The sequence below is a fragment of the Colossoma macropomum genome, unplaced genomic scaffold, assembly GCF_904425465.1.
Source record: "Colossoma macropomum unplaced genomic scaffold, Colossoma_macropomum, whole genome shotgun sequence".
NCBI lineage: Eukaryota > Metazoa > Chordata > Actinopteri > Characiformes > Serrasalmidae > Colossoma > Colossoma macropomum.
This window is the reverse complement of record NW_023494787.1, coordinates 1,100,353-1,115,955: the sequence shown is the minus strand read 5'-3', so window position 1 is coordinate 1,115,955 and position 15,603 is coordinate 1,100,353. Positions and strand designations below refer to the sequence as shown.

At 36.0% G+C, this 15,603-nt stretch overlaps 2 protein-coding genes across 2 annotated transcripts; both read left to right on the top strand.

The window, feature by feature from the left end:
- The first annotated feature begins 5,023 nt into the window (after positions 1 to 5,023).
- On the top strand, positions 5,024 to 5,962 carry LOC118804982 (olfactory receptor 6N2-like). Its single transcript, XM_036565574.1, has one exon. The coding sequence runs from the start codon at positions 5,024 to 5,026 to the stop codon at positions 5,960 to 5,962; it is 939 nt and encodes a 312-aa protein (XP_036421467.1).
- A 3,173-nt stretch (positions 5,963 to 9,135) lies between these two features.
- Positions 9,136 to 10,074, top strand: LOC118804981 (olfactory receptor 6N2-like). The gene has a single exon (XM_036565573.1). It carries the CDS (start codon positions 9,136 to 9,138, stop codon positions 10,072 to 10,074), a length of 939 nt encoding a protein of 312 aa, XP_036421466.1.
- Positions 10,075 to 15,603: the final 5,529 nt, after the last annotated feature.

The window sequence follows — 15,603 nt, the reverse complement described above, 5'->3', positions numbered from 1 at the left end:
ACCCCATGAAAAATGTAGACTTTCTCAACATATTTACAAATGCAGATATCTGGTTTTCATTTAAACAATGTTGATAGATCAATGTTTTAATTTAACAAATGACATAACATTTTATTTAATAAATTTTATAATAACAGAAATGCAATGTTTGTTTGTGAAAAAGGTGCACATATCTCCACATATTACTATTTTAAATAAAACTTCAAATCAGGTGCACTTTATCAAGTTCTAATGCTTAGAACACTGTTAGGGAACATTTTGTAGTGATGTACATAATATACCCATATGTTTGAAATACTTGTAGTCTGTTTTAAAGAATTTAAAAGGTTTCAGGAAAAAAAAGCTTTACAGACCTGCTTTACACACTCATTTTCAGCATTGTCTCTGTTATTGAATATTTTGAAGTGATTGACAGCAAGCTTGAAGGGAATGTCTTATTTGAACCTCAGACATCTGGTCTGGTTATTGCAATGTGTGTTATCATGTCTAGATTAAATTAGCTCTCTGAGGCCTCCAGAAAGAATTTCATACTGTAGATGGTTGAGTCTTGGAGGGAGTTTCATTCTACTGTTTGGAAAACCATATACAAACTGAAGATATAAAGCCAGTGTCAAATTGTCCAGGCCAGGCTGCCCCAGCAAATTTAACCCAAAAGCAGACTGTAAGATGCGAAAAGAAGTCTTTAAAAACTCCTAAACGCCACTATTGCCACTACTGATGTTATAGTGCACGCATCTACCATTGGAAAGAGATGGCACAAATTTGACCTACATGGGAGGAGAGTGAGGAGGAAGCTTTTACAGAACATCCAATCAAGACTTAAAGAAATAAATGGAGGTTGATGGAATCTGAATCCTGTTAAAATGCTGTCAGGAGATTTGAAACAGGTTGCACAGGCAGAAAAAAGCATTAAACAACTAAAAGTATTCTACATAGAGTAATGGGCAAAATATTTTCAGAGAAGATGTCAGAATATAATACAAAAATAGGCAAGGGAAGTGTATTTATATAGCAGCCTTCATGCATTGCTGTCACTCAAAGTGCTTTACAAATGAGAAAATACAAAGATAATTCAAATTAGAATTTAAAAAGATGTAGGAGAATAGAAATTAAAAACATGATTAAAATATGATTACAAAAAAATAAATCTGAGAGAAAACATTAAAAAACAAACTAAAATTTTTGAATTATAAAGTACAGTTGCAGGAAAGAAGTGCAGTAGAACTAACAGTGTTTTAAACTGAGCTGAAGCTGCTCAAATAGGAATATTTTCAGGCCAGATTTAAAGTGTCCAGTGTCTGTGCTCTTCTAATGCTCTCTATCCACTGGGTCTTTTTAAGAGCAGCATAGTAGCTAAACACTGCTTCTCCATGTTTAGTCTTTACCTTTGGCAGGAGTAACTGACTAATTGCTAATAATACGAGAATTCTCCTCAGCTCATATCGCTGCAGCATATCATATGAATATACTGCTTCTGTGCTACATCATTTATAGACCAATAACACCTTAATGTCTATACTGTAACAGACTGGCATCCAGAGTAAGGTTTTAAGAATGGGATTGATGTGTTCCCTTTTTCACTCTAAGTTGCAGCTGCATTCTGAATCAGCTGAAGCTGTTTGTCTTTTTTGGGAGTCCAGTTAGGAGACCATTACAGTGATCAATCCTGCTAGAAATAAAGATGTGAAAGAGTTTTTCTAGGTCTGGCGTAGTCAGAAAATTTCTAATCTGACAAAGCAACATCCTTAACAATGGCTGATATGTTACGACACTTTGAAATAACCACATCCAAAGTGTGATTGTGACAGTGCGTGCTCCTAGTCACATCCTGAGAAAGTCCAAAAAGTCCTATATGGCACAGAGTTCCTTGAAATAATTGTCAATGGGATCATCAATGTGTATGTTAAAATAAGCAGCAAGAACAAAATGATAAAAAAAACAGTAGAAATAAAAGATAATACTTCTGTGAAGTAATCAATAAAATTAACATTGTACTTCAAAGGCCTATAGACAACTACTAAATTCTTGGTGCCCCTTTCAGAACCACACAAAAACACGCAAAGGATGTGAAATCACCAAATAATAACTGCTTGCATTGGAAAGAATCATTTAATTACAGCAGCTATACTTACATCTTTCTTACCAGCATGTGTAACATTTATAAGGGAAAAGTTTGGAGGAACCGACTAATACGATTTCAGCACTACATTCATTTAACCATGTTTCTGTTAAAAGACTAAAATCATGCACATGGACTGTAATTAAATTAAATAATACATGTTTGGATGAGATCTAGTATTGAGAAGAGTTAACTTAGTAACCTGTGCACTTTGCTCCAAATGCTGTGCCTCACATTTGACGTACTACAGATTGGATATATTCACATTTTCTGACATACTCCCTGTTCTTTTTGTTTCTGATAAAAACTGGAATGGCAGAGATTACTGGCACACAGGGTCTGAGTTTGTTTTGAAAATATATAATGCTGACAACATCACTGTAGCAGCATGGGCTCAAAAAACATCAATTACTGGAGAAGGGGTGACCTCTTCCCTTTCAGCAGAGGAGGGTGGGTGGAGCTCTTGCTGACAATGTGGTAGAGAGGGAAGCTATCTTTCTGGTGGTTGAGGAGCTTGTCTCTTTCGTTGAGGTGTTACTGGTGTTGAAGCTCTGTTCAATAGTTCATTAATTTGGCTAATTAATTTGGTGAACCTGAGGGCTGGCAGACAGGGAATAGGAAAGGCTTGTCCCAGCTGAAACCAGCTTCTCCATGGCTGCAGACTGGATCAGGTGGGTTATGGGTGGGTGAGGGGAGGATGTTTAAGCACTAAATGATGACATAGTCCTTGGGTTTTATTGCTGATGTGTGTCAACAATGGAGGGGATGGATAAGCAGCATATAGAGAAAATGAGAAAGTTATAGGAGTGAGCTGTAGGAAATGGCAACATAAAGTTGTTTCTGTCAAAGAAGGCAGAACCAATTATTGAATTATTGGTCATGAAGCAGAGCATGTGAGGGAACAAAGCTGAGAGGCCTACAAGTAAAAAGAGGCAAAGCTATGTTAGGCTAACAGCAATGCAATGCTAATAGCTAGACAAAGGCATAGGCAAAGCTATGACTACAGGATAAAGCTCCTGTAACGCAACCAAACTGGTCAGATGTGTACAGTTAGGCTTTACTGGAGTTGAAGAGAGACGAAGTCAAAAAACATGCAAAGGTCAAAACAGAGACAATCCAAACAATCAATCCAAAGGGCAAAGACAAAAAGGAAGAGTAGATCAACACAGGAAAGAGGATTGGTACACGGGTAAAACGATACAAGAAATAACGCTCAGCAGCTCTTATAGAAAGATGCAATACCTCACAAAGTACTAAGGTAAAAGCCTGGGCTTATACTAACTAAACAGACAATAATGATCTCACCCAGGTGATAATCATCAATACTCAGGCAAGGAAGAATGGTGATTGGCTGGTGCTAGTGATAAGACTGTCAAGGGGTCTCCGAGGGAGTCCTGGAGAGAGATGCCAGCCACATGATGCATGAGGTTGTGATGTAGTAGAGTTTCATAAGAAGATGGCTTCAGGCAGTGAGGTCATAGGAAGTGAGATGGTGGTAACCAAGGTAATTCTGAACTCCTTCTGGACATTAAGTTTACTAAACAGATCAAAAGGATCCCCTCTTAGGAAAATTAACAGAAATTGGACGGTGTTGCCAAGAGGGCTTGGAGGGTGATCAAAGTCATTACAATTCCAGTAGATGAACAAAAGTTTTGGTCAGAGAACTCATTGAGGATTTCTACAGCAGGAGAGATGAGCTGAGTGGGATTCCTTCTCTGTATGAAGGCCAGCTTGAAGTAACAGAAGTAGTACTGATGTGATACTTGAGATGTACAAGTCCATAGAATAGGTTAAACGAACACAACAAAAGTAAAATTTGATTAACGATGGAATCTCGATGGACTACTGTAGATACACAACCTCCTTGATGGACTACCACTAGTAGACTCCTTGCTTGATGGACTCTTGCATGTGATTCCCTCCTTGAAAGACTCCTTCTTTGACAGACTCCCACAGGACAACTCACTCATCAATTGACTCCTGAAAGTAGTACATGATAGAACAGGTAAAACAAACACTGTGTAAGAAAAAGTTTGATTAACAAGATGGAGTCCCACAGGTAGACTCCTACCTCAATGGACTCTGGCAGGTAGACACCCTCATCAGTGGAGTCAATGTAGAATGAAACCACAGGTATTAGTACTGCTTCAAAACAAGAACAATATAGTACCACATGTAATAGTTACCACAAGAGGGAGCCGATAAGTAGGTTGAAGGTGATATTTTGACCCCACCAACCTACATGGTAGGAATTAGGTAGTGATATACAGCAGACCAAGACTACAGGTTGCAAACTAACCTTCACTACAGTTAAAACAATGTTGTATGAAAAAAACAAAAACAGCAATAAAACACTGCTCTGCCAAATGCTAAAACCAAAATATTATCAGAGAAATTCAGCTAACAAGCAAGATATGAATGAATCTTGAACTGATGGAAATGAATGGACAAATCAGTGCACTTTGACATTAATGATGTCACAAACTTAAAGATATATTTATTACTTAATTATTATTTATTATGTAATTTATTTATGTTAATTTAACAAATTACTTCATGTACTGTTAATGTGAAAATCCTCAAAATTAATTTATTTAATTCTGGGAAAATCTGTAGTTCACACAAACTCAACAACAGTAAGAGAGGTAGGCTAGACGTAACATCAGTAAATTAGTCAGTGAACCACTAAGGAATATTTATCTGTCCAGTAGAGAATATATAGACACACAAAGCTGTTCTCATTACAGCCTGTACAAATACTGTGCCTTGACTGTAAAGAGTGTCTTCACTCTTATGCATGAAGTTTATGATGACTGACTGAAAACATACAACACTGGTGTGAGCACAACCAGATTACACTGACTAACCTGTTTTAGACATTTTTGGACAACTTCAGGGAAATTCATGGATTATTTTACTAATATTACATACTTATCTTTGGAAGGGCATGTGGAGCTGGAGAAATATAGATACTTTTACTTTGTAATTTCTCTCATAGTTTACATACTGATAATTTGTTGTAATTCTGTTGTAATTTCTGTTATTTACACAAACAAACCTCTCCATGAGCCGATGTACATTTTTATTGCTGCTTTACTTTGCAATGCTCTCTTTGGAACAGCTGCCTTTTATCCTAAATTACTGAGTGATTTTCTATCTGAAACACAAGTTATCTCTCATGGAGCCTGTCTGTTTCAGGCCTTTTGCATTTATACATATGCTGCATCAGAGTTCACACTGTTATCAGCTATGGCCTATGACAGATATGTGTCCATATGTAAACCATTACAATACCCATCTCTTATAAAAATGTCCACTGTGAAAAAGCTCTTATTTTTCTGTTGGTTTGTGCCTTCCTGTGAAATTGGCATATCAATAATACTAACATACCAACAGCTGTGTAAATTTAAATTAAACAGAATATATTGTAATAATTACTCAATTGCTAAATTAAGTTGTGGAGACATAACTACTATGAGTACATATGGACTGATTGCTTTATCTTTTGTTGTCTGTCTACCGGTGATATTTATAATCTACTCATATGTTAGAATACTTGATGTCTGTTTAAAGAATTCAAAAGAGTTCAGAAGAAAAGCTCTACAGACCTGCTTCCCACACCTTTTCACTTTCATCAGTTTCTGTGTTACTGCATGTTTTGAAGTGATTAATAGCAGATTAGAAGGAAACATGCCTCATATACTTGCCATGATAATGTCAGCTGAAAATTTGGTCATTCCTCCTTTAATAAATCCTATTATATATGGACTTAAACTGCAGGAAATATGGAATAGGATTAAGACAATGATTTGGAAGAGAAAGATACATGTCTTCTCACATTAAAATTCTTTTTTGTGTGTGTATAAAAAATAATGATGTATATGGTCTGAAATTATAAATAGGATCAAGAAAATCATTTGGAAAGAGAAGATGTATTTTTTCAGTTTGAAGTTTTAAACTTTAAACAGAAAACAGCATTTTATTTTTTACTAGTTATTTTCTGTGCCAAACAGTGAATACATTTAGTTATGGATTGTATATTAGCTTGTGATGCCTTTTTAGATAAAAAAATGCAAGGAAACTAATGTGCTACATCTGGAATTTAAGATGACTTATTTTGTGAACAACTGTGGATTAGAGAGATATTTTTCTTTAGTAATGTAACATTCTAATCAGACTCTGATATTGACATTTTATGTAAAATTCTAGGTGTATTTGCATTTTGAACATGGGCTTTGCTTTACATTCCATATTTATATAGTTATAATTCTTTAAGTGAAAGTTAGAATGGATGTAATCCTCTGATAGAATCCAAACCATGGAGACTCGATCTGTTGTCTGGACAAAGTGAAGTTTATTCGTTGGGCGCGCAGGTTCCAGACACCCAGCCAGCCCGTAAGACCATGGTCACAGTTTTATAGCTGGACTGATGCCAAGATTAGACCCAGTTTATACAGGACAAGTAACATGTGTGACAACATGACCATATAAGGAGAAACACAAAAATAGGCAGCCTATAATACAACTTCAGCACATTCACACACAACACAGCACATTAATTTCCTTCACCTCATATATGCTACATTTATAGAACTTGAATAATGCTATAAGATTATAGCAATTAAAAAATGTAAATGTCATATAGTAACCTAAGTGTTTTTCTTTTTCATTAAAATAAGCTACAATTAATAAAATAGTGAATGTTCACCATTGTACAGTTTTGCTTCAGCTTAACCCTTTAAGCGTGAGGCCAACAGTGTTTTATTTCTTCCATTTATTCTTCTTCTGTAATAATGATCTTAAATCTGTAGTCAGATTATTTTGACATTAAAAAAGAAGATCTATAATATATTTTTTTTCCTCACAAAATGCAATTTGAGCAAACAAGTGTAAAGAAAACTGGACAGGAATATACTTCACACTTAAGCATTTTATTTTTAGTCTGATGAAACAAATTAATAAACAGTACTTATTATAAAAAACAAAAATTTTGTAGGGCAAGATTTCAACCACTACCCCTTGTAACTCAGTTAGGGTGACACTTGAAAACAAGGGGTAGGGGTAAAAATAAGAAATGAGATTGGGCCTAAGAGTACAAAAGCTCCACAGGTAGGATATATCGAAGCAAAATAGCACAAGTTAAGGAAACACAAGTAGAGAATGCTACAGTATGTTAACGATAGCAGCAAAACAAGACATGAAGTTAAATGGCTTTGTGATAACCGGAAATTGTAAAGCGACAAGCACATAAGAACGTGCAAAGCATCTCTGAAGAAGTGGCTTATCACCTAATTGCTAAAGTACAAGAACAAGCCACAAGTGTTAATAGAGGAAGCAGACCGCAGACCTTTGGGAATGGGATGCACTGCTAGAGCCAGATTCATGACAGCTCACCTCTTCTAATTTGTGGGTTTCATTTTTCTGACTACACCCATTGCTAACAGGTGCATACAATCAAAAAACAGCCCTGAAGTCCCTATAGATCCTCCTGAATGTAACTGTTGCAGAGGGAGAGGCAAGAGAAGAGCCAAGAACTAGTGGAAGAGAGAATGACACATTGATAAGATGACATATAGGCGGATTCCAGCTCTGTGGGTGGCCGATGACTTTAGGCACTGAGATCGTAGGAAGTGAAATGGTTGTAACCAATGTCATGCTGAAGTCATTCTGGAGTTTATCAAGGAATATCAAAGGGACCCTGTCCTAGGAAAATTAACAGAAATTTGAGGGGGTTTCTGAAAGGGCATGGAGGGTGATCAAAGTCAGTGTAAAATCCAGAAGATGAATGAAAGATTTGTTTTTATAAGCCACGATAATGTCAGGTTTGTTAACAATTTCAGAGACCCCAATGAGGAGTTATACAGCCAAATAGATGAGCAGAGTGCAAATCTATCTCTGCATGAAGGTCAGCTTAAAGTAACAGAAGTAGTGTAGATGTGATGCTCAAAGTACGTAAGTACATAGAATAGATTAGAAGTTTGAAGAAAAGAAGAAAAGTTTGATGAACCTGATGGCGTCATGCAGGTAGACTACCTCCTTGATGGACTACCACAGGTAGATTTCCTGCTTGATGGACTCTTCCACATAGACTCCCTCTTTGATAGACTCCTGCAGGAAGAATCCCTTATCGATTAACTCCTGCCACTAGTTCATGGTAGAATAGGTTAAACGGACAGAGTGTATGAAAAGTTTGATGAACAAGATGGAGCCCCACAGGTAGACTCCTTCCTTGATGGACACTGGCAGGTAGACTCTTATCAATGGAGTCCTGTAGAAAATGAAACCACAGGTATTAGTACTGCTCCAAACAAGACCAATATAGTACCACATGTAAAAGTTACCACAAGAGGGAGTCGATAAGTAGGTTGAAGGTGATATTTTGACACCAACCCACTGGTTACAATCATCCCACATGGTAGAAAGTAGGATATATACCAGATCAAGACTACAGGTTGCAAACTAACCTTCACTACGGTTAAAACAATGTCATATTGAAAAACAAAAACAGCAATAAAACACTGCTCTGCCAAATGCTAAAACCAAAATATTATCAGAGAAATTCAGCTAACAAGCAAGCTGAATGAACCTTGAACTGATGGAAATGAATGGACTTAACATCAAATCAGTGCACTTTGACATCAATGATGTGCTGAAAGCAGTTGTATAAATTTTCACTGAATAACATTCTCTTACTCTGTTACTCTGGGGGAAATATATTTATTTATTTAATTTTAGGAAAAACTGTAATTCACACAAATGCTACAAAAGTAAAGGAGGCAGACTAGACCTACTAATCAGTGAATCACTAAGGAATATTAATCTGCCCAGTAGAGGATATATAAATATGGACACAAAAAGCTGTTGTCCTCACCACAGCTGTACAGCTACAGCACCTTCACTGTACTTAGTACCTTCACTCTTATGCATGGAGTTTATGATGCCTGACTGGTGTGAGCACAACCAGATTACACTGACTAACCTGTTTTAGACATTTTTGGACAACTTCAGGGAAATTCATGGATTATTTTACTAATATTACATACTTATCTTTGGAAGGGCATGTGGAGCTGGAGAAATATAGATACTTTTACTTTGTAATTTCTCTCATAGTTTACATACTGATAATTTGTTGTAATTCTGTTGTAATTTCTGTTATTTACACAAACAAACCTCTCCATGAGCCGATGTACATTTTTATTGCTGCTTTACTTTGCAATGCTCTCTTTGGAACAGCTGCCTTTTATCCTAAATTACTGAGTGATTTTCTGTCTGAAACACAAGTTATCTCTCATGGAGCCTGTCTGTTTCAGGCCTTTTGCATTTATACATATGCTGCATCAGAGTTCACACTGTTATCAGCTATGGCCTATGACAGATATGTGTCCATATGTAAACCATTACAATACCCATCTCTTATAAAAATGTCCACTGTGAAAAAGCTCTTATTTTTCTGTTGGTTTGTGCCTTCCTGTGAAATTGGCATATCAATAATACTAACATACCAACAGCTGTGTAAATTTAAATTAAACAGAATATATTGTAATAATTACTCAATTGCTAAATTAAGTTGTGGAGACATAACTACTATGAGTACATATGGACTGATTGCTTTATCCTTCGCTGTCTGTTCACCCGTAATCTTCGTTATTTACTCATATGTTAGAATACTTGATGTCTGTTTAAGGAATTCAAAAGATTTCAGGAGAAAAGCTCTACAGACCTGCTTCCCACACCTCATTATTTTTACTAGTTTTTCTGTTACTGCATGTTTTGAAGTGATTAACAGCAGATTAGAAGGAAATATGCCTCATATATTTGCTATGATAATGTCAGCTGAAAATTTGGTTGTTCCTCCCCTACTCAATCCAGTTATATATGGACTTAAACTGCAGGAGATTTCGAATAGGATTAAGAGACTGCTTTGGAAGAGAAAGACCCATGTTTTTGCAGATTAAAATTCTTTCTTGTTTCTTTGTATGAAAAAATCAAGATTATCATTGTATATGGACTGAAACTTGGGAAGACTTTGAATAGGACCAAGAAAATCATTTGGAAAGAGAAGATATATTTTTCAGATTGAAATTTAAAACCTTTTCAAACAGAAAAGAGCATTTCTTCCTAGTTATATAAAACAAACAGTGAATGCATTAATAGTAACCTTTGTATTAGTTTGTAAAATCTTTTTAAAGGAAAACGCTGTGCTGAATATGTGATCACAGATTGATCTATTTATAACTCCAGAAAGATAGTAAAGATTTCACAGCATATACAGACAGCAGAGCTTTTTGAGCAAAAGAACATGTTTTGACTATTTATCAACACCAAACAGCACAAAGATTCTTCATCATGAGTAAAATCTACACTGTGATTACTTATATTGTGAGAATCTGTTGATTACCAAGGTCTTTTTTCGTTATTCAGGTGAAATTATAATCCGATTCTGATATTAACACAATTCTTTATGTGAAACTTAAGGTATATTTGCACTTTGAACATCACTGCTTTTGGTTTCCTTTATTTTCCATATCTATGTGGTTATTATTCTTTAAATGAAAGTTAGAACAGATGAAATATTCATACCTGCTACATCCTAGGCACTGAGATAATCCTATAGAATTATATAAAATAAATATTTCACATATTAGCCTGATCATTTATCACATATGGGGAGGTTCGGCTCTAGGAACTAGGTTCAGAGAAGAGGGTTTAAGCCATAAGCCAACAACACTGAATACCAATGAATTTCAATGTATTTAATGAGGTAAGAATGAACAACATACAATTTTGGCATTAAAATAAATTATAAAAAAAGCAACAATATCTACAGAGCTCTTGTCTGTGGTCATTTTTTATCTGTTCATGTGCACGTATTAAGTTCAGTCTGATTCAATGTGATTTCACTGGAATGTGTCTTTGTCCATTCAAAAGCTGTCTGTAGATCTACACAATGCAAGAGAAAGACCAAAGAGATCACGTGATCCACTGCCTCACCACTTCTCACTCTGGCAATGTATAGTGTGTCCAAAAAGCCAATCTGCATAATGCAGAAAAATCTGCTTAACTGCATTTGGAGTTCATCTTAATGAAACAAATATAATGAAGTAATTAGTGCTCTTTGGAAAAGATGTGGCTTCATGCATACATTAGCTAGCAATTCAATGCTGTAGAGACTAGAAGCTCATCTCTGTGAACTCACATGTACATAGTTATGACTGTACCCAAATTACTTTACCCAAATTACTCTCCTTTGGCCTACATTTGTGAATTTATGAGCAAAAACACATAATGCAACACTTAACAAAGGCTTAACTCCACTAGCATACGTACAAATTGCTACTGCTAAGCCAGTGGCTTCAGGTTTTGGCATAAGGCTCTAACGTAGAGTTAGCTAAACATAAATGAAACTGTGTTTTTTGTTCTATAGAAATGCTTAAATAGCTTTATTGTGTCACAAGGCTAAACAACTTTGCACTAGGCTGGAGAAAAGAACTCCCTGGAACTACATGCTGTATTGGCAGTAACACACTGAAAATGAAGCTTTAACACAGGGATGCCCAGTCCTGATCCTGGAGATCTACCACCCTGGAGAGTACAGATCCAACACAGTTGGCTCTAATATTCATCAAGGTGCTCAGGCTGACCAGTGGACCCAACCCATGCCATGAGAACACACCTCACATCAGTATGGAACCACCACCAGCCTGCACAGTGCCTTGTTGACAACAAAATGCAGATTGCAGATTTCTGTGAGTGGTCTAAGAAAACCTTTCTGTGTGTTTCTGGTGTTGCCAAATACAATAGCCAAAACATTGACTCTACAACTGACAGTCCTCATTGGGGAAAACTGATCGAGTCACTACAATCAGACCTTAGGCAAGCTCTGGTGATTGCTGTTTCAAACTGGGGGAGAACCTTAAAGATGACCTTGATTGCCTGGGCAGCAATTTAGAGTCCTGCACTGTCCCTGCAAATATACATCTACTCACAGAGAATAGCTCTAATAGAATAGTCATCTGAGTGTCACTATTGTCATAAATTTGGTCACTGGGCTTGGGACTTATGCAAAAAAGCAGGCAGACAACTACAAAAAGCTTGTGAGGGTGAAGGAGAGCTCTGAGGGTTCTTCACAGGGGAACATTGCAGAAAGTCTTTTTCTAGGAATTTCACAGGAGCAGTTGTCTGATAATCAGGGCATTGTATTGAGTGGCAGGGACATCAACCATTCCATCTGCTCCTGCTTTAAACTAATTTGCCCTGTTGCTTCAGCCAATATGTGTGCTATTAGTAAAGTTGTAGAACTTTTTTTCTGTTGCTGTTCAGATTATGGAGCAGAATTTTTTACTTCTTGTCAACACAGGGTCGTCACTCTTTCAGAAGTGACTTGCATATCTTTAGGAGTACCTATTATGAGATCTTATTGAAGAGCATAAGTTTGATTTTATGTTTCTGTCAGAAACGTGGCTCAGTGAAAATGACACAGCAACTTTAAAAAACTACAGATTTATGCATACAGTAGAACAGGGCAGGGAAAGAGAAGTGGCATGTATTTATAATTGTGACTTTAACTGCAAAAATAATACGGAAGGTGAATTTGTCTTTTGAGTATGTTGTGGTCAATATCTTTAGCAACACTTCCTTGTTACTCATTGTAATATATAGACCTCCCATACGATAGGTAGAAATTGCAAAATTAATATCAATTGTATCCACAAGCTATGATCAAATTCTTATCTCTAGAGACTTCAACTTACATACTGATAATCCATCAGACAATGTTTTAGAATTCATTAGACTTTTAGAGACATTTGAATTGAAGCAGCATGTGGGCAGGTCTACCCACAAGCTAGGTCACATCCTGGATCTGGAGATCACCAAAGGTTTAAACACAAACGTGAGCCACATCTCTAATGTTTTCATATTAAATCATTTTTGTGTATTCTTTCAATTTGCAGGTCATATGATGGAGGGCATGCATCTTCTACTTGAAACAAACTGCACAAATTTGACCAACATTTTGAATGAAATGAAGCTATTGAGTGTATATTCTGGAGTCCAGTTAGGAGACCTATACAGTGATCAATTTTGCTAGAAATAAAACGCATGGATGAGTTTCTCCAGGTCTGCTTTAGTCAGAAAATCTCTAATCTTTTTCATATTCTTAAGGTGATAAAAAGCTGATTTAGTAACTGCTTTGACACGACTGCTAAAACTGAGATCAGAGTCCATTAGTACACCAAGATTACATACTAGTTTCATGCTAGTTCTTTCGATTTTAGGGCTGAATCCAGATAGGCAGCTAGTCGGCACCTCTCGTTGCTATTCCCTAATAAAATAATCTCTGTTTTATCTTTATTCAACTGCAGAAATTTTAGTCCAGTTAGTGATGTGCTAAAGGCACCTACAAAATGAATCAAAGGGACCAGAGTTGTTTGATGTTAGGGACAAATAGATCTGAGTGACTGAGAGATCTGCTTAGCAATGGTAAGATATCCTGTAGTCTTATAGGAATTAACAGCAAGGAATATAATATGTGATATGATAAATTCTAGTACCCCAAGAATCAAACCTTGGGGGACATCACAGGTCAAAGGCCTAGTCTCAGAAATATTACTTCCTATTTTGACAAAGTGGGAAAGGGACTTCCTTGGAGGTATGAAATGAACCATTGTTCCAAGAGTTACAGGGAATCTAACCCAGTTCTCAAGCATATTTAAAAGAATACTGATGGAAATTTGTCTAGACAGCAATTTAAGGACGGAAAGCTGAGAAGTTGCTTAAAGATGATTTTTCCAATGTAATCATTTAATACAGGTGCTTCCAGATTTTTATTTTTTTAAGAGAAGCTTTACAGTTGCCATTTTTAATGTGTTCAGAAAAATGCCTAACATAATTGAGGTGTTTACTATCAGAAGTATGTTCACTGATATTGAGTGAAACAAATTTATTAAAAAGTTGATTGGGAACTTGATGAGACTGCAAGTGGATCAATTGAAATGACTCACTGTATCAATTAAAATTTAATTTCGGGACATTTAAACCACTATCTTTTTATGGTAAGGGAGAGAGCACATGCTCATATATAGATTTACCAATGGTAAATCTATCTTATATTATGGATTTATTATGTATTATTGATTTTAGTATGTAAAAATCATGCAAACTCATTGCATCACTCAATTGATAATAAGAAGATTATTTTGCTACTGTTATTGTTATTGTTGATGCTAGAGAAAAAGGATTGTCTAGCTTTGCACATCATTGTATTGTAATCATGCAGCCGATCTTTGAAGATTTTTTGTGAATTTGAAACTTTGTTTTATGCGTGAAAAAAAATGTTTTCATGACATGGTTTTAACTTTAACTGTGCTTTAACTGTGCAGTCATTTATGAACTTTTATATATATATATATATATATATATATATATATATATATATATATATATATATATATATATATATATATATATGCATGTGTGTGTGTGTGTGTGTGTGTGTTAAAATGGCCAGCAATAATAAATGATCAGTGGAAAATAAAAGATAGCATGTATGTAAATTCATCAATAAATCTAGCATAGTACTTTGGAGGTCTCTAGACAATTACTAGTAGTATTGTTGGTGCCCCTTTCAGAACTGCACATAGATATTCAAAGTCTGTAAAGTCACCAAATAATAACTGCTAAAATTGGAAAAATATTTCAAATAGAGCAGGTATACCTCCCTGTTACTTGCCAGCACATGACATATTTATAAATTTAAAGTTTGGTGGAGCTGATCAATATGGCTTCATTTAACCATGTTTCTGTTAAAAGCATAAACTCAAGCCCATGAGCTGTAATACCATCATTGATTAAATAAGACTTGTTTGTGAGAGATCCAATATTTAGAATACCTGACTACTGATTGGATACATTCACATTAACTAACATGTACTGCCTGTTTTTTTTTTTTTCTTTTTTTTGATAAGCTGGAATGGAAGAGAGCACACAGTGTCTAAGCTTGTTTTGAAAACATAATGCTGACACAATCATTGTAGCAGCACAAACCCAAGAAATACCAATTCACTACTTACTTTTTCCATTTCAGTGAAGGAGGGTGGGAGAAACTAATTCTGAGGATATGATTGAGAGCAAAGTTGGCTTTCAGGTTGGTGAGAAGATTGTGTCTTTCTTTATGATGCTACAGGTGTTGGGGAAACTCTATTCAATAGTTTGTCAATTTGTCTGAGCTTCAACTAGCACATTTATTGATCAGTGTAGAGGATGAGAAGGGGGTCCTTAGGCCCCTGGGGCAGTAAATGAGGGTGGAGTAGATATAGGGCTAATTTCTTTGCTGTACATGAGGGCTGGCAGGTAAAGCAACAGCTCTGGCATAAAGCCAACACTGCATTCCACTGTAAAAACATCATACCAACAGTGAAACATGGTGGTGGTAGTGTGTTGGTGTGGTACTGCTTTGCTTCTGCGCTCAGTTGGGTTATGCAGCA